Below are 26,273 nucleotides of genomic sequence, written 5' to 3'. Positions count from 1 at the left end.
AGCTTCAGTCTTTCCACAAATCCTCTTACTTCTCTGCAGACAGTCAGCCAGCTTCTCCTGCTTCATTCTCCTCAGGAACAACACTGTGATCTGCTGAAACATCTCTCTGCTGCTCCTCTGCTCTTCATCATCACCCTCCAACTCCTCCTCATCCTCCCTCTGACTCTCTGAGGAGTATTCTGGGTAATCTGGACTCACAACCTTCTGCATCTTCTTCAGCTCCTTCTTCACAAAAGTCACCATGTTGTCCTCCAGCAGCTGGAACAGAGAAATGTGTCAATGAGTCCATCAGAGTCAAATCATGGAGCCAAACATCAGATCCATGTTGGACACACTGACAGTCCACTGGTCTACAAAGAGCAGCATGGAGACGCCTGAACACAACAGATGGAGAACAACTTGTTGTCCATGAACTCACCATGAATATGGAGTCCAGGTCATGCTGCTGGACAGACTGAGCTCTGGGAACCTTTGAGTTCTGCTGCTCCACTCTGTGGATCAACATCAACAGTTAACTCTCACTTTATCACACAGAGACAAACACCAGCTGAAGGTCCATGATGTTCATTAGAGATTCCAACATTAGTCTGTTTTCCACTGCAGGAACTTTCTCTTCATTTTGGCTCATCATCAATCTTTGTTCTGACCACAGGAACCGTCCCTGTAGAACCTCTTTCAGGACTGTTTGTAGGAGTTCAAAGTTCCTCCTCCAGGGTTGGAACTTCTGAGAGAATCTGGAAAACTGCTCTGTAGGTCTGGATGCTGACTGATTAAACTCAGAGAGGACAACAAGAACCATTTTTCTGTCCTCTCCATCCTGGTCCAGCATCAGTCGTCTCCATCAACAATGTAGAGTTCACCCTATAGGCTAACACGTAGGCTAACATACAGGCTAACATACAGGCTAACATGTAGACTAGCATGTAGGCTAACATGCAGGCTAACATACAGGCTAACACGTAGGCTAGCACGTAGGCTAACATGCAGGCTAACATACAGGCTAACACGTAGGCTAGCATGTAGGCTAACATGCAGGCTAACATACAGGCTAACATGCAGGCTAACATACAGGCTAACGTGGAAGCTAACATGGAGGCTAATATGTAATCATACATGTAGGCTGACATGTAGGTTCACATACAGGCTAACATTGAGGCTAATATACAGGCTAACATACAAGCTAAAATGTAGGCTAACATACAGGCTAACATGGAGGCTAATATACAGGCTAACATACCAGCTAACATGTAGGCTAACGTACAGGCTAACATGTAGGCTAACATACAGGCTAACATGTAGGCTAACATACAGGCTAACATTAAGGCTAACATTAAGGCTAACATTAAGGCCATGAGTGTCAAACTCTGGCTGCGGCCCAAATTAGGCCCGCAATGTAATTATATTTGGCCCGCAAGGCAATATCAAATGACTGCTACAGTTGGCCTGCTGGTATTATACAGCACATGTACTGCTATTACTACAAATCCCAGAATGTTCTGCTGGTGTTTCAGCACGTCAAACAGGACAAGACCCACAAACACCCTCTAAGTTAGGCATTGATTACAGCACAAGATCTAGTCAAAGAATTTAGACCATCGAAGGGTTAAAATACATTAAAATGTGAGGGAAACCTCCTTTAACAGCCAAGCAGAACATTTATAGAATTGAACTGGCTAAAAATGTTTCATTTCCAGGGTTAAATGTAATCTGGATAGTCCTGGTGGGTTTAAATTCTACTGGCATCATATCGATGCTGAAACCATTTTTTATCCAGAGATAGCTGGAGTTATGGGAGCTTGTTGTGGAAAAAATTAAATCTGTTAGAATTTGTTGATGAAACGGCAAATTCAGAATCTTATATAAAATTAATGAAAAAAACATTGAACCACTTATTTATTCTAAAAATGAAAAATGGATCAATCAGTGAGACAACGCTCCATGTCACAAATCACAGAAGACCACAGAATACTGTGGAAAGAGTGATATAGATGTGATGAACTGGCTGCCAAGTCCTCAGACCTTAATCCCATCAGAAAGTTATGGAGATTTATGGCAAGAAAAGTTCATAATGATGGAAAACAGTTCAATAACAAGGATGATCTGAAAAATTAATTATTAAAGCATGGGACAGAATTGATGAGAAATTGCTGCTTTCTCTGATTCAGAGCCTAAAAGGTGCAGAAGTGACTTTGCTTTATAGGAGACAATAAATTATTAAGTTCTGATCTTTATGTCACCATTTTTAGCTATATTTAATCAAATTTAATCCTCAAAGGAAATATAAAGAACTATAAAGACTCAAACAAAAAATACATATTTTTAGTAGTGAAAGGAATTTTTTTTTTTTTTAAAACTAGATTTGAAAATTCATGATATTCTATACTTAAATTTATACCTGTTTTTATCTTTATGTCGCAGACTGTATATTGTATAGTATTAAGCTTTGCTTGTTCCATATTCAGTGTTTAAGCAAACTAAACAAAACTTGTTTGGGTAAATATGAAAAGGTTCATTGTGATATTTGGAGGAAGATTTTTTCAATAAATATCAATGTTGGCCCACGACTTTTCCCAAATTTTAAATTTTGGCCCACTGTGCATTTGAGTTTGACACCACTGATGCAGGCTAACATACAGGCTAACATACATGCTAACATACAGACTAACATGTAAGCTAACACACAGGCTAACATACATGCTAACATACAGGCCAACATGTAGGCTAACATACAGGCTAACATACAGGCTAACATACAGGCTAACATATAGGCTAGCATACAGGCTAACATACATGCTAACATACAGGCTAACATGTAGGCTAACATACAAGCTAACATACAGGCTAACACACAGGCTAACATATAGGCTAACACACAGGCTAACACATAGGCTAAAATACAGGCTAACATACAGGCTAACATATAGGCTAACACACAAGCTAACATACAGGCTAGCATACGGGCTAACATGCAGGCTAACATACAGGCTAACATACAAGCTAACATACAGGCTAACATATAGACTAACATACAGGCTAACATACAGGCTAACATACATGCTAACATACAGGCTAACATTCAGGCTATCAAGGCTTATATGATCACAGAACTGGAGTTTTGTCCAGTAAAACTATTTCTTGATATTTTAGTGAACTCAGAGTTCTTGCTGTGATCCACCTAGTTCTGTTTTTAATGTCTCTGTGGATGATGTTCATGTTATTAGCATCACTTCTTCAAAACATTTGTTCTGTTTGATGAGGAGCTAATCTGCTATCAGACGAGCAGCTCTGAAACCTTGTTCTGAACATCTTACCCCTCTGCAGCAGGACCTGGTTCTCCTTTAAATTCAGGAGGATGAGCCTTAGACCAGTCACTCTTGAAGGACACACAGCTGGATGGAGGTCCAGGTCTAGGTCCAGGTTCATGTCCAGGTCCAGGTCCATGTCCAGGTGGATTCCTGTGAATAATGATGCAGCAGTGATGTGATGCTGAGCTCTGACATGCACCAGAGTCCTGGACAGTTAGAGATGCTGGTCTCACCTCTGAGCTTTGCTCTGGTTCTCCTGTTCCCCACACAGAGAGCTTTTAGAGGGAGGGACTCCCTCCTCTCTGTCCTCACACTCATCCATGCTGCTCAACTCACAGCAGCTCACACACACTTTCTACCTTCACCTGCACAGGAAACAAACATCATTGATCCACTCAAATCCTCCTGGAAAAGATCAGCTGCTGCACTTCTACTATCAGTCCAGCAGATGGAGTCATGGAGCTGCAGAGACTCACCCACAAACCCAAAGTCAAAAAGACACCATGCAGTTTGGATTGAGAACAAACAAAGAAACATCAGCAGCTCATCAAACTGACTCAAGTCAATCAATAATCTCATAGAAATATTGACTGACTGCAGTCAATCAATAACCTAATAATCATATTGATCCATGTTTAAACAGCAGTCATCCAAAGTTTGTGCTGAAATAAGAAGTGAACATGTAGAAACATCACAGAGCAGAAACAAACAGCAACATTACTGAAGTTAAAGCAGCAAACAAAGCAAACTTACACTTTATTCAAAGCGCTGAAGAAGAAGAAGAAAGTTTCCAGTCCACTCCTGGACGCTCAGACAGGTGATCTGTTTCCTGGAACCAGTCAGGACTCCACCTATGAGGAAGCACCAGGCAGAGTTTCACAATAAGAGCACATTTTACAGGCTGATTCCCACTCATTTCATGTGACGGATTATTTCAACATTCAACCTTTTTCCTGTTAAAGACCAACAAATGGACTGAGTCTAATTAAAACCTGACTGAAGGAGCAGCAGAGTCACAAACTGCAGCTTCTGATCAACACACTGCTTCCTCCAGCAGCCACAAACTGACCGTCCACCACTTTCACTCTGATTTCTAACCACTGATTCAGGATCTGGAATGTTGGACAAGCAGATGGAATCAGTTCTGATTATGGGGGAGTTGGAATATGAAGAAAAACTAAGGAGTCATTTAAAGTTTCATCTCTGAGCCTCAAACCCCCAGTCAGAGCAGGTTTTCATGTTTGAAAACTACATTCTACATGAGACAAACTGAGACAAAACTACAACAATTAGTCAAACTGAGAGACAAAACTATTAAAATGAGACACACATTTACAGAAATAAAGCTGAAAATGACAAAAAAAAATATACATATAAAACACAAACTGACAGTAAAGAGAGAAACCGACTCAAAATCGTAAAAAAATTACTGAAATTCAGACCATAAAAATGATAGAAATCAGACAAATTGTGATCCAAAAATAAAAAACCTAGACAAATTAAGACACAAAATTACAAAAATAAGAGAAATTATGACTCGAATTGACACAAAGGTGACACAGAATGGCAAAAATGAGAGAAATTAAGGCAGAAAAACTACAAAAATTAGGCAAACTGAGGCCAAAACTACAGAAAAAGACTGAAAATGACAGAAATTGAAAGAATGAGGACATAAAATGACACAAAGGAGACATAGAATGGTAAAAATGAGACAAATTAAGGCACAAAATGAAAAGAAATTAGACAAATTAAGACACAAAATGATAAAAAAAATTAAGACACAAAACAATATAAATGGGACACAAAACAAAAAAAGTGAGAAATTACAGCACAAAATGCCAAAAACGTGAGAAAACTCTGAACACAACCTGGACCAGGTTAGCTCCACAGCATCAGTTACCATGGAGATAAAGCTCCACAGCATCAGTTACCATGGAGATCTAGCTCCACAGCATCAGTTATCATGGAGATATAGCTCCACAGCATCAGTTACCATGGAGATATAGCTCCACAGCATCAGTTACCATGGAGATATAGCTCCACAGCATCTGTTACCATGGAGATATAGCTCCACAGCATCAGTTATCATGGAGATATAGCTCCACAGCATCAGTTACCATGGAGATATAGCTCCACAGCATCAGTTACCATGGAGATATAGCTCCACAGCATCAGTTACCATGGAGATATAGCTCCACAGCATCAGTTACCATGGAGATATAGCTCCACAGCATCAGTTACCATGGAGATATAGCTCCACAGCATCAGTTACCATGGAGATATACTGAGTGACACTGATTCATTTCTAAACACAGAGTGCCCTTGTCATTTTTTCAAACAGCAGTAGAAAAGTAGCTTTTGTTGCTGTGCAGAGTATCCTTGTTTTACAGGAAAACAGAAGAAGAACCGAGGCCATGGGAGCGAGTCAGCAGCACATCAGAGAAGGGAGGAACCAGAACTCACCCAGCAGCCTGCATCTCAACGCTTAGATAGTCACACAACTCTGTTAGATTATAAAATACTGGGTCAGAGTCTGATTCTGCTCCAACTGACTGAACACTTGTTGTCTGTTAGGGAAACACATTCAGACCCAGAGCTCTGTGTTGCACATTAAAGACTCTTTTTAACCTGAATTCAATTCTCCTGACTACTCCATCATAAGAACCAGAGGAAACAGCCTAACACTTTGTTTTATTCTTTTATGATTCATTTCAGAATAGGCTGATTTCCAACACCTTCCAGATCACGTTCAGACAATTCTAAATATTTTTTGACAAATATCCACAAACATGGACAAATTTAAGCCATTTTGGACAAACTTTGAACTATTTTAGATAAATTTCCAGTCATTTCATTCAGATTTGTAGTCAGTTTTGACCATTTTAACTCTTTTTGGATTAATTTTAAGTTAATTTGAACAGTTTAAGTCATTTTTACACAAATTTCATGTAATTTTGGACAAACTGAGAATTTTGGACATATTTTAACTAGTTTTAACTAATTTTGAGCTATTTTAAACAAATCTTGAATTATTTTGAGTAATTTTGGACGAATTTCAAACTAATTTCAGATGAAATTCAGTCAGTTTAAAGTCATTTTGGACAAATTTTGAGTAATTTTAGGCAATTTCTTACACATTCCAGACCACGTTGAGACAATTCTAAATATTTTTTGACAAATATCTCTGAAGAACTTTCTAATGTGCTGCTTTATAAAGACACGAAGCACAGAAACTAAAACTGTGTCTTTAAATAATAAAGCAGGACCTTCATTAGTGGATCACTGGAAACAAAATGATCCAAAACTCAACATTTCTGCTGTATTTTTATGGAACCAATCAGTTTTCAGGTTTTAATGTCTTTTTTAGGATGTGTTTAATATTCTGGCTGTGACTGAACTAAAAGAAATTCCACTTGAAGACCTCAGAGGGATTCTTAATGCAGTATTTCACAAATACATGGGGAGTCCCAAAACTTTTCTCCACCTCTGTTTGGTCCACAATATGTTCTAGTTCTATGTGTTGTTGAAAAATCACATGTTCAAAGCATTTCCATCCTACAACTGTTGCACTGAAGTTCTGCTGATAAGAACAACTCATGTTTAGAACTGAGAAAAAATACAAATGATATTTACTGATAAAACACATTGATTTCAGCATCAGTTTGATAACTGCTGCTGGTTGGAAACACCCCAACATGTCTGAAGATTTGGTTTTAGGGAATAAAGATTGATTTAATGTTTTAATTGTGTCACAACAATGTTGTTTTTGAGTTAAAATACAACAAATGATTCAATCAGTTTTATGTTCTATAGATATAGAAAAGATAAAAACCAGTTTAAAGTGTCTTTTACTCACATTCAGACGGAGAAAACAAGCTGCGACACGAAGATGGTAAAAGCAGAACTAACTTGAGGAACAGGTGGGGCCGTGACATCACTGTTGTCAGGGCAACGAAGCAGGAAACAGATTTGTACCTGATCTGACAACAGCACTTCACAGAGGGAACTAGCTGCCAAACCTAACAGGAGACGCTACTCCAATCCAAAGAGACGTCAGCAAACCCCAGACAACGGACACAACAACAAGACAAACACCTAAACTACTGGAAACACAAACCAGGGACTAAACACACCTCTCACAAGCACAATCAACATCATGCACACACCTGAGATTTCCTCTCACTCACTGATTGGCTGAAGGATCCAAAAGCAGAAACCCTGCCAGCTAAAGCAGATCAAGCAGTTTTCTAACAAGCGCTCCGTCTGGAACATGAAGCAGAGCAAGAAAACAACACAAAACACATGACACACTGTAATGATAGCAGTACTATCAAGTGACCACTAGTTGGCAGTATAGCCTTAAGTGTGTTATGAGTTAGATAGACGAACAAGAATGCTTTGTTGTGGGTACGTTGTTGACGGTTAAAATAAAATAGCTTGCTGCTCGTAGAAGCTAGCAGCACAAATGTTCATGCATGACTTCTTGAATAACAGAAGACAGAACATTACATGGTACCAGGTCGCGGGTCGAGAAAGAAAAAGAAACTGAAGCAAGATGGACGCCGTAAAGCCACCAACTCCGCTGAAAATGACGGGTAATGTGGATGCTAACTGGCGGACTTTCAAGCAACAGTTCCTGCTCTACCTTGCCGCCATAGGAGTGGATAGTAGGGCGGAAACAAGAAAAATAGCCCTTTTGCTAACCATCGCCGGAGCGGAGGCTATTGAAGTTTTCAACACGTTTGTATATGAAGCACCCGAGGACAAAGACAAGTTTGAAAAGGTCCTACAGAAATTTGATGAACACTGTCTTGCCAAGAAAAATGAAACTTATGAACGATACGTGTTTCGGTCGAGGCTCCAACAGCCCTGGTGAGTCGTTTGATAATTTTCTCACCGATCTCAAAATAAAAGCTCAGTCCTGTAACTTTGGTGATCTCAAAAACTCAATGATAAGGGATCAGATTGTATTTGGGACGAATGAAAAGAAACTTAGAGAAAAGCTGTTGAGAGATGCGGACCTCACATTGGACAGTGCAATAAAAACGTGCCAAGCTAATGAGCTAGCAAAGCAACACGCTCTTACATTCAAAGCAACGCCATGTGAAGAAGAAAATGAGTCTGTGAAAACAGTGGCAATGAAAGGAAAGTCACGATTCAAGTTTAAGCATAAAGACAAAAGCAGAGACAATGATCAAACACAGTTTAGCTGCAAAAAGTGTGGCGAAATGCACAAGCCGAAACAGTGCCCTGCATTTGGGAGAACATGTGCAAAGTGTAAAAAGCAAAATCACTATGCGAAAATGTGCCACACTAGAAAGAACGTACACACAGTGCAGGAAGACACAGATGATAGTGATGATTTAAGTGAGACATTTTTCATCAAAATGGTGTCTGGAGAGGACAACTTCAAGCAGCCCCAAAACACAAGAGACACTGAAAATGTTATATGTGCAGTAAAAGAAGATAAATGGACTGCACCTCTGATAGTCAATGGGACAATAATAACCTTCAAAATTGACACCGGAGCCAAAGCAAACCTAATCAATGAAAATGATGTGAAAGCACTTGCAGAGAAACCAAAAAGAGTCGCAGGCAAGGCTATGTCATTAAAAGCGTACAACAACCAGCCAATAAAAACTATGGGAGTTTGCAGGCTGATTGTGACAGCAAAAGGAAAACAACACAACATAATGTTCACAATAGTGCCAAGTGGACATGAGTCAATCCTGGGAGACAAGGCATCTGAGGACCTTGGGCTGGTGAAAAGAATCTACCAAATCAACAGTGACAACGTCAATATGGACAAATTGAACAAAATACTGTCACAAAGTGAAGGTAGTACAAGTATATTAAACAAATACACATCTGTCTTTAAAGGACATGGTACACTGCCTTACACTTACAAAATACAGCTCAAGGATGATGCTAAACCTGTAGTGCATGCCCCAAGAAGAGTACCAGCACCTCTCAAAGCCGGATTAAAAAAGGAACTAAACAGAATGACACAGATGGGAGTCATTGAGAGAGTGGTAGAGCCCACAGACTGGGTTAATTCCATCACATGTGTTAAAAAGAGAAATTCCCCTGAGTTACGTGTCTGCCTAGATCCTAAAGATCTAAATGAAAACATAAAAAGAGAACATTATCAAATTCCCAAGCGTGAAGAGATCCTGAGTGACATGGCAGGCGCAAAGTTCTTCAGCAAACTAGATGCCTCGCACGGATTTTGGCAGCTGAAATTGGACCCAGAAAGCAGCAGGTACACCACCTTTAACACACCATTTGGACGTTACTGTTTTCTGAGGCTCCCATTTGGCATCAAGTCAGCGCCCGAGATCTTTCACAGAGCCATGGAGTCGATCATAGAAGGTCTGGAAGGAACACGTGTTTACATTGATGACTTAGTAGTCTGGGGAAACACAAAACAACAACATGATGAGAGACTAGAGAATCTGTTACGAAGAGTGAAAAAGTACGGACTCAAACTAAAGAGAGAGAAATGTCTTTTTGGAGTTACAGAAATGACGTTCCTGGGAGACAAGCTCACAGCAGACGGAGTAGTCCCAGATGAAACCAAAGTGCAAGCCATACTGGACATGCCAGCTCCGATTGATAAAAAAGGAGTTCTGCGAGCCATGGGAATGATAAACTTTCTGGGCAAGTTCATTCCCAACCTCTCCTCAAAGACAAAGTGCCTGAGAGAGTTGCTGCATCACAACATAGCTTTCGAGTGGACAACAAGACATGAGAAGGAGTGGAAAGAACTAAAGAGAACTGTGACAGCTGAGCCAGTCCTTACCTACTTTGATCCAACAAAACCAACCAAAGTTTCCACTGATGCATCAAAAGACGGGCTAGGTGCCGTATTGCTGCAAATGAACAAAGAAACATGGCAACCTGTAGCCTATGCATCTAGATCAATGTCAGAGACTGAGAAACGCTATGCTCAGATTGAGAAGGAGTCGCTGGGCCTAGTGTTTGGGTGTGGTAAGTTTCACACTTATGTTTATGGACTGCCCACGTTCATAGCAGAGACTGATCATAAACCACTCATTTCAATTAGAAAAAAGAATCTCAACGACATGTCGCCCAGAATCCAGCGTATGATGATGACATTGCAGCGCTATGATTTTGATCTGATATACACGCCTGGAAAATACATAGTGCTAGCTGACACACTTTCCCGAGCACCAGCACCTGTCAGTGAGACTAAGTGCATCACAACAGAGGAGGCTGAGGCTCACATCAACATGATCACAGCCTCACTGCCAGCAACAGACAATATGCTGCAAAAGATTGTCAAAGAGACAGCAATGGACCCTGTACTGAACAAAGTGACACAGTGTATAAGCAATGGCTGGTCAAAAGGAGTCTGCCCACAGTTTTTTCCTGTGCGGGCAGAGTTATGTATGTCTAATAGCATCCTGCTGAGAAAGGACAGGATTGTTATTCCACAAACTATGCACAAAGACATGCTTCAACGTCTTCATGAAGGACACCTGGGAGTAGAGAAATGCAAGAGAAGAGCGCGAGAAGCCATCTACTGGCCAGGCATTAACAAGGACATTGAGGAAATGATTCAAAAATGCCAAATCTGCCAGAAACATCACTACAAACAAGTCAAAGAGCCAATGCTGGTAGCCGACCTTCCCTCAGCACCCTGGCAAAAGGTGGGCACAGATTTATTTCATCTGCATGGCAAAGACTATCTTCTTGTTATAGACTATTACTCTAACTATCCTGAGATTGCCCAACTCTCCAGCACCTCTGCACAGTCTGTTATTGTGCACATGAAAGGATTCTTTGCAAGACACGGAATCCCACAGAGTGTTGTGAGTGACAACGGTCCACAATATGCCTGTGAAGAGTTTAAGGAATTTGCAAGGCAATATGGATTCAAGCACATCACATCGAGCCCTTTGTACCCACAAGCAAATGGTCAGGCTGAAAAGGGAGTACAAATCGTTAAGAGACTGCTGAAGAAAGCCAAAGATGGTAAGACTGACCCTCACCTTGCTTTGCTAAGTTACAGAGCTGCACCTCTGGAGTGTGGAGCATCACCTGCTGAGCTACTCATGTGTCGTAAACTCCGCACTACACTTCCACAAGTACAACAAGGACATGATAGCAACATCTGGATGGACAACAAAAAGAGGCTCAAACTCAAACAGAAAATGGCTTATGACAGAGCTACAAAATATCTTGAACCTCTTTGTGAAAAGGACACTGTGAGGATCGAAGGACCTGACTGCTGGGGCAGAAAAGCAACTGTGCTCAGTGAAGTTGGACCTAGATCTTACATTGTGGAAACCGAGGATGGACGGACAGTGAGGAGAAATAGGAGGAGTCTGTTAAAGACTCAAGAGGACACTGACAAACATTCTGCTGAGGAAGAACCTGAAGAACAAAAAGATACACCAGTTGCACACCCAACAGAACCTCAAGCAACTTCTCGAATGACTGAACCTGTCAGGAGGTCGACAAGAGCTAGAAAACCACCTGACAGACTTATTGAAAATGCTTAATGTTTGTTATGAAAAAAGGGTACCTTGTTATTTGTTATGCATTTTGGTAAAAGGTACGTGAATTTGCACTTGCAGTGTTTATTTGTTTAAAAAAAAAAAAAAAAAAGGAAAAACATGAAGATGTAAAACAAAATAAAAGGAATGAGTTAAAACATTGTTATAAAATATGTATTGTTAAAACTTTGGAAGGGAGATGTAATGATAGCAGTACTATCAAGTGACCACGAGTTGGCAGTATAGCCTTAAGTGTGTTATGAGTTAGATAGACGAACAAGAATGCTTTGTTGTGGAGCTGAGACTACGTTGTTGACGGTTAAAATAAAATAGCTTGCTGCTCGTAGAAGCTAGCAGCACAAATGTTCATGCATGACCTCTTGAATAACAGAAGACAGAACATTACACACACAACATCAGCTCCAGCTGGATCAGTGCTCTGCTCTGATTTTGGGGGAGTTTAATGACTGGAATGATCCATGAACCAGATCCGGGGCTCTTCAGAAAACACTGGGGGCTACAGCTTGGGATGTCCGGCTCTAATGACGCCACTGAGTCCAAACAACAAACTGAGTCTCACTAAACAGCACATTTCAGTCACCAGTTTGGTGTTGAGGATAAAACAGGATCACATGAAATGTCCAGTCCTCAGTCTGATGGGACGTCTGTGTCCTCTGGAAGAAAACTCTCTGTCTGCACACTTGCTTTGAAAGACACTGAGCCTCATGTTTGTGTTTGTTGGTGATGAAGGAGGAACCTCAGAGACTGCAATCAATCAAAGTTCTACTGACAGATCTTGCTTCAACTCCCTTACAAATAACTAAAAACTTTTAAATCTCCTGACCTGTGAATGTTTTATTTATTTGGAATATGGACATTAATGCTGCCAAAATAAAATATTATCACTAATACATGTGATGGTTCGCATTTTTTGTCCAAATGGATCAACAAGACGCATCCTGATAGACAATAAAAGACACACACACACACACACACACACACACACACACACACACACACACACACACACACACACACACACACACACACTCACTCACACTCGTCCTCTTCAGTTTAATTAATGTTCTCGCTGTCATTAATTCCCACCAACACAGAGCTGTCTATGGCTTCCTGACAGAGATGAGCTAACAAGCTAACAGTTGGTTTAGCAGCAGCCTCCATTAGCTAAATGTGGCAGTTTGTGGTCTTTAACGACGACTTAAAACATCGTTTGTTTCTCACACTTTGGCAGGTTAACGATAACTGAGCTGTACAGCTGAAGACATCTGAACTACATCAGTTTAGGGACGTTTCTCCTCAAACTTCACACACATTCACAGATTTTAGCCGCTAACGGACAACTTTTTAGTCCCATGAAGGAGCGAACACGGAGCTGTGGAGCCTCATTTCTGCTGCTGGAACTAAACTAACAGCTAGAAAACACTTTAAAGTGTCTTTTACTCACCTTCACACGGAGAAAACAAGCTGCGACACCAGGACTCACCAGGTAAAACTCACCTCAGGAACAGGAAGGACTCACATACTTGTCAAGAACAGACTTGTGTACTTGTTACTGAGAAACAGCCTGAGCTTCATGTTTGTGCTTGTTGGTGATGAAGGCAACAGTCTGCATCTGCAGAGCTGCAGGCACTGAGAGAACTGCATATTTGGAGCATTTTTATGGACAGTTACCACAATAGATGATCACTAAAATGCACAACTTATGATGTAAATGCACAACTTACGGTTTTAAAGGATAATTTCATTCAAAATATACTGAGAATTTAAAAGGTTTATTCAAGGAGTTTTCCACTTTCATTTTGGCCCCAATAAGTTTGTCTACAGAGACAGAGGCTGTACTTTGAAGACCACACAGATTATTCCACACAAAGTACTACTTCATATCCTACCTAAGATTTTAAAGGTTTAATTCACCCAAATAGTCCTTACTATAATATCATAACTTGGTTGCTGAGACTTGTGTTAAGCAACATGAAATTTATACGCCTTTACCCATTATGTTTTGAGCCATGCTTTTATTCTGAAGGAGGTGTGCACCTCCTATGACTTTGTGTATATATATATATATATATATATATATATATATATATATACATGCACATGTATGTGTGTATATATATATATATATATATATATATATATATATATATATATATATATATATATATACACACATACGTGTGTGTGTGTGTGTGTAAACAGTTTTTTCATTTAAACAAGAATATGCAGTGCTGCATAATTTCATCTGATTCCATTTCGTTGTTTTTCACAGAAAGATCAAGGATGTCAAACTCATTTTAGTTCAGGGGCCACATAAAGCCCAATTTGATTTCCAGTGACCCGAACCAGTAAAATCACAGCATAACATAAACATAAATAACCAAACTCCAATTTTTTTCTATTGTTTTAGTTCAAAAAGGTACATTCTGAAAATGTTCACATTTAAGGAATTATCTTTTTACAAGACATCATGAACAATCTGAAATTTTTTAAGAAAAACACGTTCAGTTTCAACAACATTATGCCTCAATTTTTCATTTATTTACACATTACAACCTATAGATCACAGTGTGTCTGCAAAGCCACAAAACATTTAGTCACAGGTATCTGGAACTGAGCAATCCACTATTTTACTTTATGATCAAAACAACTTGTCATGGTCTAGAACTCATTTAAAATACACAGTTTTATAAATGCACAATTTGCAGTGAATGTCTTCTCTGTAATTTTTACCCTCTACAAAGTCGTCCCGCCGGCCGGATCGGACCCTCTGGCGGGTCGGTTTTGGCTCACGGGCCGCATGTTAGACACCCTTGATGTTAAAACAATAGTTCAGCTCAATAGTTCTGCGTAGACGAACCTTTTCCTCCCAGTCGCTCGCTCCCTCCTTGTCATGCCTCTGACCCACTATTTGAGAAACACTGTGATAGAGACACAGAGACAGACATTAACATGCATCAATAGATATAGCACTGATATATCTGATCAATTTTACACATTTCACTTTTTACTTTGGTGAAACTTATTTTATTTTTTACATTTAATACTAATACATCGACATTTGAAGTGAGCACCACCTCCTGTCTGAATTCTTTCTTCAAATCTTTTTCCAGGCCTCTACAAAATTCCTCCACTTCACTGAAATATTAGACAGACGACATGATCACTGCAGGGTCCACAGAAATGCTGATAACACCTAGAAAGGATACATTCACTGACACTGGTGCTCCTTAATTAAAGTGACAACTGCTTCTATTAGTAAATCGTTGAAAAAAAAAAAAAAAGATTTTCATGTCCTGAGAAGCTGTTTTCCAGGAACTACAGTCAGAGAGGGAATCTACACTCTACATGTCACCTGAGGAATCCAAACCTTCTCTGGCTTCATCTTCTTCTTTGTCTGCTGCTGTGGACTTTAATCCACTCCTCATTTCAATGTGGAAGCTCAATAGTTTAGTGTTCTGCTCTCCTTTCGTCTCTTCTTGGATTTTATCACACTTTCTGAGTTTTTCTGGATCTTTGCTTTAAACTACTTCCTGTTGTTTTTACACATTCATGAAAATGTCCTTTAGATGAGATGAATCCAATGAAACTTTGAAGAATTTCACACATTCTTTCCCATTTCATTGCTTCATTCATATATTTGACTCTCATAATTACACACAGTTTGGTAAATGTCACACTTTGAGCCTCTAGACCCACAACATCACTTTGTAAATTCTGTTTTTAAGGATCATTTAATGTCCTTACGCCTCACTAATTCACTTTCATGCTGTTTTAATGTGAAATATTGAACGTTTTCCTCCATTTATCTGATATCTTCTAGATGAAATCAGCCAACAGTGTCTAAAATCACTGATTGTAGCTGCTTCACTGTTTACTTGTGTGTTTTCTCTCCATATCTTCAGAATAATTCCTCCTCTGATTCTTCAGGCTGTTTCCAGTCAAGCAGCAGCAGCGTCCTCTGCAGGTTGGACAGATAAAAGCTTCCAGCATCTACCTGCTATTCCCAGGTTCTCCCATCCAGGAACTAGCCAGGCCCCACCCTGCTGACTTCTAGCAAACATTCCAGGAACAACAAGGGATTTTACTAGTTTTCAGAGAGTCCCATGTTGAGCAGCAGCAGACAGATCAGTGGAACATGAGGGATCAACATCAGCATCTCAGTCTGATTATCTGCTCTGTCTTTAATCATTAATTTATCCTCATCATTTCCACTCATTTGAATGAATAAACTGTAGTTTTCTCTGTTCTAGTTCAGAAAAGGCTCAAAGCTGGACAGATGCAGGAAATAAAGACGCCAGTAAACAAACCAGCAACAAGTTAGTGAATGTAAAAAGAGAGTTTAAACATCTTAAAGTGTGGCGTTTGACAGATCTGTATGATTGTAAAGTCTGTCTGAGGCTTTGCTTCAGTTGTTGGGTTTGTCAGCTGGTTGGAGATCAGCTGCAGTGATCAGACTGAGTTTGTGAAACTCACCGTCAGGCTGCAGAGCTTCTTCTTGTCTTTGCATCAACGCTGGACGCTGCAGGTGATCAGAGACACACCGTTTACAGAAGCTTCTTCTTGTGATTCTGGAAATGTCCTTCTGCAGCATCCACTTCTATTTGTGTCCAGGTGCTTCTAGTTTTAGCTCCTGATCTCTTTGACTTTTCCTCCTCCTCGGTCCAGCTCATCGTCAAGGAAAGAAAACACACATTTGTTCCATTTCAACTCTTCCATAAAACCAGATGGATGATTGTGACGATAAAAAGTGTTTGTGATCATCATGTCGTCTGTCCAGATCTGCTGGAAGTGAAACGATGCTGCAGAGTGGACGAGCTGAAGAGCTTCATCAACTGGATGGAAGAGAAAAATACTTTTAAAGATGTTTACTGATAAAAACAGAGCAAAAGTCAGAGCCAGTAGAACAGAAACGACCAACTAAAGGTCCATGGAAGCAGTGAGGAGGAGTTCAGCTGTTTAATGAACTGAAGCCCTGAAAGTAAAAAACTAGAAAAATCACAGAAATGTCTTTTGTCTTTTCTCTCTGGTTGACTTGATGCTGTCTGATGCAGATGTTCCAGAGCCCATTCTGATCTTTCAGGGTAAAAAGCTGCTTTTCCCTCACAGCCTTTTCAAGAAATCGTTCTCAGAGGTTTTCTCTGCTGTTTATATTTCTATTATCTATGATTATTTTATTATTTCATGACTGGAAAATAAAGTTCCAGGCATAAATAGAACAGAATAGAAATATTTTATTAATCTCTGAGGGGAAATATGGTTGCTACAGCAGAAAGAGTCCAGTTCTCACCACCATAAAAACAGATAAATGAGCAAAAATGTGCAGTAAATAAAAATAAACAACAGGAAAACTATAAAATGTAAAATATCCCATGTAAAGAATGCAAAAATGTTAAAGTGTCTGAAAGACTGAGTTATTTTCTTGCATCTTCCATCAGCACTGCACTTCTATTTTCCTTCTTGTCCTTCTGATACTAGAACTAAACATGTCTTCAACACGGATCATCAGCTTTTAAAATGAGGCAGCAGCAAACATCACAACAACTAATGAGACAATTTTCAAGAAAATCATGCAACTGATGTCACTTCAAAGCTATCAGAGTCTGTTTGTGTCTCAAGTTAAAGCTGATTACTGACAACGTAGAACCTCAACGTTACTGTTTTAATCACATTTAGGTTCCCTAAACGTTCCATTAACGTGAACCAGTTTTATTACCTTCATGTCCAACATTACAGGAACACAACACACTTCAGTATTTACTGGATGCTGAGTCTCTTCTCTGGTCAACACACAGAAATAAACTCCTGGGCTTCACTGTAAACATTATATTTGACTCTAAAGCTGCATTTAAAGCCTTAAAACCAGCACCAATAAGTAGATAAACGTTGACTTACTGAACAGCTGTTGGAGTCCTTCAGTGTCTGTTGGTCCAATGAGCCAAAGATCCCAATTACTGCCCTGAAAACTGATGAAAACAAACCAGCTGACAGTAAAACTGTCTGTAGAAAATGTGCTGCTGCTCCACCGATAAATACCCACAAACTAAAACAAACTGGGTGGAGATGTTGCTTGTTACTCCGCCAAGGAACGGCGAAGTTATGTGACGATCGGCGTATGTTTGTCTGTGAAGCTGTCATTCTGTCTGTCATTCTGTCTGTTAGCAACATTACTCAAAAACGGACCAGCAGATTTGGATGAAATTTTCAGGGAAGGTCAGAAATGACACAAATAAAAGCATGGAGGGAACGGTTATTTCAACACTAGCAAAACAAAGGCTTGTCAAAAGTGATCTGATCAACAGACCTTTATAAGAGTAATTTACACGCAGTTCGGTATCCATATATAACATGTACATGCATAACACATGCTGTGCTCAGTGCAAGGTCATTTTTTTATTAAAGATTTCATCTGTCGGAAATGATACAAAGACTGAGCAGCCTTGGCGGAGTACTGCGAGTGCTCTGAGTGCTTTTCTTGTTATTCATTTATTTAATAGATCGCACATATAAGACTTGTATTTTTCTGGAAGTAATAATAAATGTTGCTTTTCTGTAATTTCACTAACTTAATGAACTGGTGGTAACTGCACAGACCATGTTCTGACCATCGACTGAATAATAAATAATAATCTTTATTATACAGTCTATGGTTCTGACTGATAGACTTAAATAAATCAAGGAAATTCTAAGCCACAAAGTCTCCTGAATATTTTTTCAGACCTTTTCTACGTCAAAAACAGCTGCACTTTCTTCATGTATTTTGTGTTTTCTTATTTCAAAGCTGTTTCACTGTAATCATGTTTTAATATGAGTCATTTTAAATACAGACACGTGAAATGAAAGAAAATACGCATTAAATCAATACTGACTGTAATGTTGAATGAACTGATCCATCATCTGTTGTTTCATCTTAATAAGAATTCATAATAATATAAAATGTAACTGTATTAATTAAAACCATGTATTTAAAGTGAAATGAAATGAACACAAAATTGAAATAAAGATGTGAATCTTAAATATTTGCTTAATTTATTTAAAGAAGAAAACTAGTGATGGGTCGATGAGGCCTCATGAAGCGTTGCAGCACATTCCCTGAACTGTATAGATATTGTGTCAGTACTGTGTTGCTCCATACTGACACCTGCTGGATCTTAAAAATCACTACAGGCAAAATTTAAATTTGAATTCAATTAAATTTTAAAATTCAAAATTTATTATTATTATTATTATTATTATTATTATTATTATTATTATTATTGTTATTATTATTATTATTATTATTATTATTATTATTATTATTATTATTAATAATAATAATAATAATAATAATAATAATAATAATAATAATAATAATAATAAAAGAGCAAGCAAAAATGGTTGTCATCATTTTTCCCAGGACAGAATAGTGCCAACAGAATGTGCAAATAGAGTAGTGCAACCAGAATGAGTGCAAGCAAAAAGAATAAAGTGACTGGTAAATGGAGGTTATTTAATGGTTCATAAGTTTGACAGCAGACGGGAACAAACTGTTTTTGTGGCGGGAGGTTCTGGTCCGTATGGACCGTAGCCTCCTGTCTGAGGGAAGTGGCTCGAAAAGTTTGTGTCCAAGGTGAGTATGTGTCTGCAGAGCCGGAGGCTGCACCCACAGGGCTGCACCTAGAGGGCTGCACCTACAGGGCTGCACCCACAGGGCTGCACCTACAGGGCTGCACCCACAGGGCTGCACCCACAGGGCTGCACCCACAGGGCTGCACCTAGAGGGCTGCACCTAGAGGGCTGCACCCACAGGGCTGCACCTAGAGGGCTGCACCTACAGGGCTGCACCTACAGGGCTGCACCCACAGGGCTGCACCTAGAGGGCTGCACCTAGAGGGCTGCACCTACAGGGCTGCACCTAGAGGGCTGCACCCACAGGGCTGCACCCACAGGGCTGCACCTAGAGGGCTGCACCTAGAGGGCTGCACCCACAGGGCTGCACCTACAGGGCTGCACCCACAGGGCTGCACCTAGAGGGCTGCACCTAGAGGGCTGCACCTACAGGGCTGCACCCACAGGGCTGTACACGTCCTTTAAGTTTAGAGCACTTTTTATAGACAGCGCCACTTACCGCAATAGATGATCACTAAAGTGCACAATTTACATTTTAAATTGATGATTTCACTCAAAATATACTTACAAGACAAAAGGCTTTTTCAGGAAGAATTCCCCGTTCATTTTAACCCCTGTAAGTTTTTCTACACAGCTGGAGGCTGCACTTTCAGGAACACACCAAGTATTCAACACAAAGTACTACTTCATGTCCTACCTAAGATTTTAAATGTTTAATTCACCCAAATTGTACTTATTACAATGTCATAAGTTATGACTCATAACTTGGTTGCTAAGGCTAGCATTTGGACAAATTGTGTAACTATCAGATAAAATATTAATGGAATCATCTGTAATGGCCTTTGTGGAGTCTAGATCTCAAACAGGACAGTCTGAAAGGTTGGAAAGAGACAAAACACGAGGACAACTCTGAAGACAGATATATATTTATTTTACACAATAATATGAAATAAAAGTAAAAGCTGAACACACACACACACGCATACACACACATACACACACACACACACACACACACACACACACACACACACACACACACACACACACACACACACACACACACACACACACACACACACACACACACACACACACACACACACACACACACACACACACACACACACACACACAAAAGTAAGTGAAGTCTGTGACTCCTGCTGCAAAACCTCTCATCTCACTTCCTCCTGATAGAGACACACAGACAGACATTAATAAGCATAAGTAGATATAGCACTGATATATCTGATAAACTGTACACATTTCACTTATTTACTTTGGTAAAATATATTTTATTTTTAACATTTCATGCCAATATACCTCCTTTTGAAATGAGCACCACTTACCAACTGAACAGTCTGCCTTCTTTCTTCAGGTCTTTTTCAATCCTTTGACAAAACTCCTCCACTTCACTGAAAGAGTGAGACAACATTATCACTGCAGGCTTGACAGAAACACTGGTAACACTTAAAAAGGATACATTCACAAACATTGGTACGCTTTAACGAAGCTGGCAAATACTTGTATTAGTAAACAGTTAAAAAACAAAAACATTTTAGTGCATTGTGTAAATTAAAAAAAAATCCATCCTTTACCCTCACCTTTGATGGTAAGCTGGACCACTGAAGAAGACCTGCTCAGCCTCCTGCAGGGACAGATTGTCCTGCAGGGACAGATTGTCCTGCATAGACAGACCATATATGATGGCCTGCCAAAAGAAAACGTTTCATTTTTAAACAATAGAATTTACATATAGCATTTTACAGCAGAGCAAGTCATGCTAGACAGGAACACACACAAACAGCGCCATGAAAGGTGTGCTATTTATTTAGCCTATAAAAGTGCAGGAGCACAAACATGTATAATTATATTACATGGCAAACCCTACCTCTGGAAAGAGAACATGACAGATGACCAGCACTTCATCTGTGAAGCTCAGTTGTGTTGGTCCTCTGTGCAGTACAGTCTTTAAGAATGCAAAAAGCTTGTCCTGTTGTTCCTCACTATCCAGGTAGACGAGCATCTGGCAACAAGACTTCTGATGAATCCAAGTAGAGCGTTTGCCACCAAGTACATCCTGAGGGTAAACCAAAGTACAGAAACAATGAATTTCTGGAACTCAGGTATTCTTTTGAAACACAGCCACAAAGTGTTCTGTCCACTGATAATATTACTAACAAAGGCCCAAAGTGAATCTTTTCTGAGTCAGTCTACAATGATGAGAAAACAGGAACATTTTCAAAGTACCACCAAATGCTGCTCAGCTCCCTTTGACTGGATAATGAAGTCCACCAGTCTGGTTTCCTTTGCAGTGCGTTCAGTGACAGCCTGCATATGGAGCAGAACTTCATCAGTGACGGCACCTCGTCTTGGTACTCTGTAAACAGGCTTCAGGGTTCCCTGGAGCAGGTTCTGGCTTCATCAGTCCAGAAAGCAAACCTCTGGCCATACCTTTCAAACAACAAAATTCATCTAAGATAAATAATGGGAAAAAGCTAACACACTGGTGAAAAAATGCCATGCACAAATACTGTCGACAAAGACTGCCATCCACAGTCTGATGAACTTAATGTAGTTACCAGATGTTCTACTGACATGGCACTGATAGTGTTTTATTAGTTTGTAGAAGTGGAAGTGAACTCCTAACTTGCCACTAAAATTTATATACACGTTTTGTTTCAGGTTGTCGTACCCCTCTGTTTGGAAACGCTCCATGAGAAGAAGACACCACCACTTCCGTATCAAAGGCATGTCCATCTGAAAGCAGTAGGACAATAGAAAGAAAATTTGAGTTCAAAATGTGTCCTTTCTCTTCAAAATGAATAGTATGTGGCAACAACAAAAGCATTTGGAGAGAGCGATTTCTTCTTTGGGTAAACGTTTTTTAAAAGTAACATAAACATAAAAAAACATAAATCAAGTTTAATCTGGGAGGTGGACCAATACATTGAAAATGTTCTGTCTTGGATTCAATCTGTGTAATGATGTAACTTCATACAGGCTGTACAGTAGACAGAGTAGATGAGCTAAAGGAGTGAAGGATAAGCCTACATCAAAACTGACCATTAAAAATACTAAATGTCTCAGCATCACAAAAGAATGTGATCATGAAAAGTCTAATTATGAAGAAAATATACTTTCACTGTTTCACCTTTTTCACAGCAGACATCTGAACTGGTCACAGGTGGAAAAACTAATAACAGAGATCCATAAAGGTTCCTGGTAAACTAAGCCAGAGAACCAGTAGAACACCAGCAGTTCTAACAGGAATCCACAAATTGATACACCTTTGATTTAAACTGGAACCAGTTCAGATACCTGCAACTTTATTAACATCATAAAACCTGTAAAATTGTTAGTATTAAACACTTACACTGAAGGTTGATGTTGCTAAATGTCCTTGACAGACGGATCATTTCAACATGCTTTTACCATCTGGTGAAGGGTTAATTAATATGCTGCTTGTAGTTAATTATCATCACCTGGACCTGGGCTGCCAAAATCTGGCTATTAAACAAATGATCAAACAAGCTAAGCGTTGGTTTTCCAGCAGAGGTCACTGTATTAAAGTGGTCGTCTGTGCTACTTAATGACGAACTCAAACAAAGCTTGTTTCTCAGTTTAGCAGCTTAACAGCTTTGCTCCGCAAATGAAAACAGCAGAAATGTTTATAACGTTAAAAAATAAAACGCCGTAAACCAACGTTTATTTGTTTTATAAAGTTAAACTAATAAAATGATTCACAGTTAGTACTCACATGGTTACCGTCGTCCATCATGGCGATAAATGCTGCTACTTCATTTAGCATCAACACAGTGGGAAACACAAACAACGGGGCCCGAGAAGAAGTTGGAGGCCCTTAAATTGGATTCCTATCAGTGTGTTCCTGAAAGTGCAGCCTCCAGCTGTGTAGAAAAACTTACAGGGGTTAAAATGAACGGGGAATTCTTCCTGAATAAGCCTTTTGTATTGTAAGTATATTTTGAGTGAAATCATCAATTTAAAACGTAAATTGTGCACTTCAGTGATCATGTATTGCGGTATAGCGCTGTCTATAAAAAGTGCTCTAAACTTAAAGGAAGTGTGCAGCCCTGTAGGTGATATGCAGCACTTCTGGTCAAGTGATTCAAAATACAATGGAATTTGTTTCAGTTATGATTTTTCATGCATGAGATAAAACTGAATAAGTTGCTTGAAATTAATGAAAGACAAGAATCAAGAAATAAAATAAATAAATTATGCACTATATATATATGAATAAACAAATAAAAACACAAAAAGAATAAATGGAAGAACAGTTTATGGACTGTTAGGATCTGGTGTTTATCCCATCAATATTTTAGTGGAAAAACAAGTTAAAATAAAGTCATGACAACAATCAATTCTATTAACTGTGCAGATAAACTTTATTTAAAAGCATAAAGGCCTTTATTTTTATTTACAAGATGAGTCAGGATTATGTTTCATGATTATGATTGTAAAAAGGTTAGATTGATTCATTACCAAAGATGAGGTCATGATAAACTAAAAGATAACAGTGGAACATCCCCAGAAACAGATGAAGGACTGAAAACCTGGAACTGAGGCTCCAAGTGGGCAGATATCAGTCAGAGGGTAAAAATGTGGATTTTCAGCTCAGAATCAGAGTCTGTGTTCATGAACCAGCCTCTGTTTGCTGCATGGAGCTGAAATGACAGTAAATCTCAGACTTCATCTGACTCTGACTGACTTCCAGTCTGACTTTGGTGTTTTGTTCTTTACTAAGTCTGAGGATAGAAAATACTTGGAGTTCACCAGGAGACTGAATGTTGATGAAGACTTGAAGATTTTCTGGCTCATTTGAAGAATGGACCAGGAGGAATCTCAGTGGATGAACTGAGTCAATAAATCAAACTGGACAAAATCTGTCCAAGAGGAAGCAGATGTTTGACAGCAGCAGCTGGTAGAAAACCTGTTTTATTGGTAAAGAGCTGCAGGACCTGATGATGGAAACAACTAAAGTCTGACAAAACTGAACAACAAGATCTTCATGTGTGGAACAAAGCAGAGTTCTGGGAGTCTGATGGACTGATGAGACTAAAGTGGACTGTTTGGGCAGAACATCTGGAGGCAGAAGGACCAGAAGAACAGCATCAACAGTCCTGTTGGTGGCTTTGAAGCTGCTAAACTGGAGCATGTGAGCAGCAGCATCTGAAATATGATCCTGCAGTGACAGAAACATCCTGAAACTTACTGCACACTCTGCAACCTGACATCAACCTCCAACGTTTCATGTCAACATTAACTGCAGTTCTCCATCATTCACAGTGTGGAGCTGCAACACTAAACTACACAGTGATAACAACACACTTTACACTGGTTCCCAGTCCACCTCCCAGTAACATGGTCCAGTCAGAGTCTCTACACACCAGCTGCTGCTGCTGCTTCAACTTCTGGATCATCAGGACACACTTCATCCTCTCAGCACAAACACCGTCCTGATCAGCATCACTTCCATCTGCAGAGAGAAGAAGAAAGAACAGAGGAGATCAATGAGTTTGATCAGCTGATCATCAGGATCAAGAGCAGCAAGATTTCAGTCTCACTGATCTCAGAACTGTGACAAACATCAGACTGATCAGCTGATCACTGTTGAAAAGAGACAACAAACAACAACTGTCAGCTGGAATCAGCTTTATTTCCTAAACACATCAACACAACAACAACAGTCGGCTTCACATCCACTCAAACACACCATGACAACAAGCTTGTGGCTCCTCTGATTGGCTGACTGCTGTCTCTGTGTTTCTGTCACTGTTCTGCTCTCAGAGCTTCACTGAGAAGCTGCAGGTTTACAGGAGACTCTGGATCTTTGCTTTGATACTGACTGAGTTTAGTAGAAAACTGCTGAAAGCAGCAGAGACTGATGGAACCTTCTACTGACCTCAGAGTCTTCAGGCTGCAGTCTGGATTCTCCACAAGATCTAACAGATGTTTCACTCCTGAATCCTGCAGGTTATTTCCACTCAGGTCCAGATGTTCCAGATGGGAGGGGTTGGACTTCAGAGCTGAGACCAGAGAATCACAGCTGATCTCTGACAACCTGCAGCGCCTCAATCTGAATAAAGAATAAAAGATGTGAGTTGAGGAGACAAAGTTCCTGCTTGAAATCATTCAGAGTTTCATCATGAGTTCAGAGCTGAAGAAGCTTCAGAACGTCCAAGTTTAGAAAATGGAAACTCCAAACAGCTGAAGCCAACAGGATGCAGCTTCAAACAGTCCAACAGAAGCAGTGAAGAAGAGCTTCATTAATATTAATGACAACATGCTGCTGCTTCAATAAAGACGGAGTGACTTCAGCTCTGAAACTCTGCAGCTCCACCACTGGCTCCATCCACACAAACTCATGCTGAGCAACAAACACCAGGAAAAACACTCGGACATTTATTTCACTTTCTGCTCAGAGTCACACAAACACACAAGAAGGAAACGTGGACAAAATGAGGCTCCAGACTCTAAAATATCTTCATGTTCTGGAACCATGGAGACGTTTCAATCAGGACTCTACATTCAGATGATTTCATTATTGATCCATCTGTCATTGATAGTGGAAAGTGTCCATCACAGTTTTCAGAGGACCAGGTGACGTCTTCAAACTCTTTTCTCAAACACAAACATTTTCACTTTCAAATGACACAAACCAGAGAAAAGAAGAAAATCAGCAGAAACTGAAGCAGAAAATGTTCCCATTGTTCCTGATAAATGACTTCAACTGTTCATCAGTTGAAGAAAAGCAACGTCCCAAAGAAATTAGGGGGGTTGCTTTGTTGGAAGC

The 26,273-nt window shown here is 39.7% G+C and overlaps 3 protein-coding genes across 10 annotated transcripts in view; 1 reads left to right on the top strand and 2 right to left on the bottom strand.

The window, feature by feature from the left end:
- Nucleotides 1-26,273, bottom strand: part of LOC111565021 (NACHT, LRR and PYD domains-containing protein 12-like) — a 263,219-nt gene that overhangs the window by 177,742 nt on the left and 59,204 nt on the right. Inside the window, exons 1-6 of one of the 7 annotated variants that reach the window (XM_055008269.1) lie at nucleotides 13,293-13,310; nucleotides 4,059-4,156; nucleotides 3,539-3,670; nucleotides 3,312-3,455; nucleotides 419-491; nucleotides 30-258 (exon numbers count right to left, since the gene is read on the bottom strand). The exons of 5 other annotated variants lie outside the window; for them this stretch is intronic. In XM_055008269.1, coding sequence (XP_054864244.1) covers nucleotides 30-258; nucleotides 419-491; nucleotides 3,312-3,455; nucleotides 3,539-3,627 — 535 coding nt within the window. In that variant the 5' untranslated portion in view covers nucleotides 3,628-3,670; nucleotides 4,059-4,156; nucleotides 13,293-13,310. Of the gene's footprint in view, nucleotides 1-29; nucleotides 259-418; nucleotides 492-3,311; nucleotides 3,456-3,538; nucleotides 4,038-4,058; nucleotides 4,157-13,292; nucleotides 13,311-26,273 lie in introns of those variants that run through there. One more of the 7 variants, XM_055008270.1, reaches the window with a different exon arrangement.
- On the top strand, nucleotides 8,180-12,122 carry LOC129348265 (uncharacterized protein K02A2.6-like). Of its 2 annotated transcripts, none has more exons than XM_055008333.1 (2): nucleotides 8,180-9,272; nucleotides 11,074-12,122. In XM_055008333.1, the coding sequence occupies exon 2, from the start codon at nucleotides 11,099-11,101 to the stop codon at nucleotides 11,831-11,833; it is 735 nt and encodes a 244-aa protein (XP_054864308.1). In that variant the 5' UTR covers nucleotides 8,180-9,272; nucleotides 11,074-11,098; the 3' UTR covers nucleotides 11,834-12,122. The 2 variants fall into 2 exon arrangements, with proteins under 2 accessions (XP_054864308.1, XP_054864307.1); XM_055008332.1 differs by having other exon boundaries at nucleotides 11,074-11,209.
- Nucleotides 20,362-24,946, bottom strand: LOC118471217 (PWWP domain-containing DNA repair factor 3B-like). The gene is made up of 7 exons (XM_055008347.1): nucleotides 24,868-24,946; nucleotides 22,152-22,216; nucleotides 21,707-21,910; nucleotides 21,348-21,536; nucleotides 21,061-21,167; nucleotides 20,806-20,871; nucleotides 20,362-20,646 (listed from the first exon to the last, which is right to left on the bottom strand). Exons 3-7 carry the CDS (start codon nucleotides 21,791-21,793, stop codon nucleotides 20,637-20,639), a joined length of 459 nt encoding a protein of 152 aa, XP_054864322.1. The 5' UTR covers nucleotides 21,794-21,910; nucleotides 22,152-22,216; nucleotides 24,868-24,946; the 3' UTR covers nucleotides 20,362-20,636.

This window comes from Amphiprion ocellaris, chromosome 24, assembly GCF_022539595.1.
Source record: "Amphiprion ocellaris isolate individual 3 ecotype Okinawa chromosome 24, ASM2253959v1, whole genome shotgun sequence".
NCBI lineage: Eukaryota > Metazoa > Chordata > Actinopteri > Pomacentridae > Amphiprion > Amphiprion ocellaris.
This window is presented reverse-complemented; position numbering and strand designations above follow the sequence as displayed.

Coding starts and splice junctions, on each gene's coding strand:
- LOC129348265 (XM_055008332.1), top strand. CDS start 8,255: ATGATAAGGGATCAGATTGTATTTGGGACGAATGAAAAGAAACTTAGA. Junction 9,273..11,073: donor CCCAAGAAGAGTACCAGCAC/CTCTCAAAGCCG, acceptor ACTCTCCAGCAC/CTCTGCACAGTCTGTTATTG.
- LOC118471217 (XM_055008347.1), bottom strand. CDS start 21,793: ATGCAGGCTGTCACTGAACGCACTGCAAAGGAAACCAGACTGGTGGAC. Junction 21,168..21,347: donor GTCATGTTCTCTTTCCAGAG/GTAGGGTTTGCC, acceptor TTCTTTTGGCAG/GCCATCATATATGGTCTGTC. Junction 20,872..21,060: donor GGTCCAGCTTACCATCAAAG/GTGAGGGTAAAG, acceptor TCACTCTTTCAG/TGAAGTGGAGGAGTTTTGTC.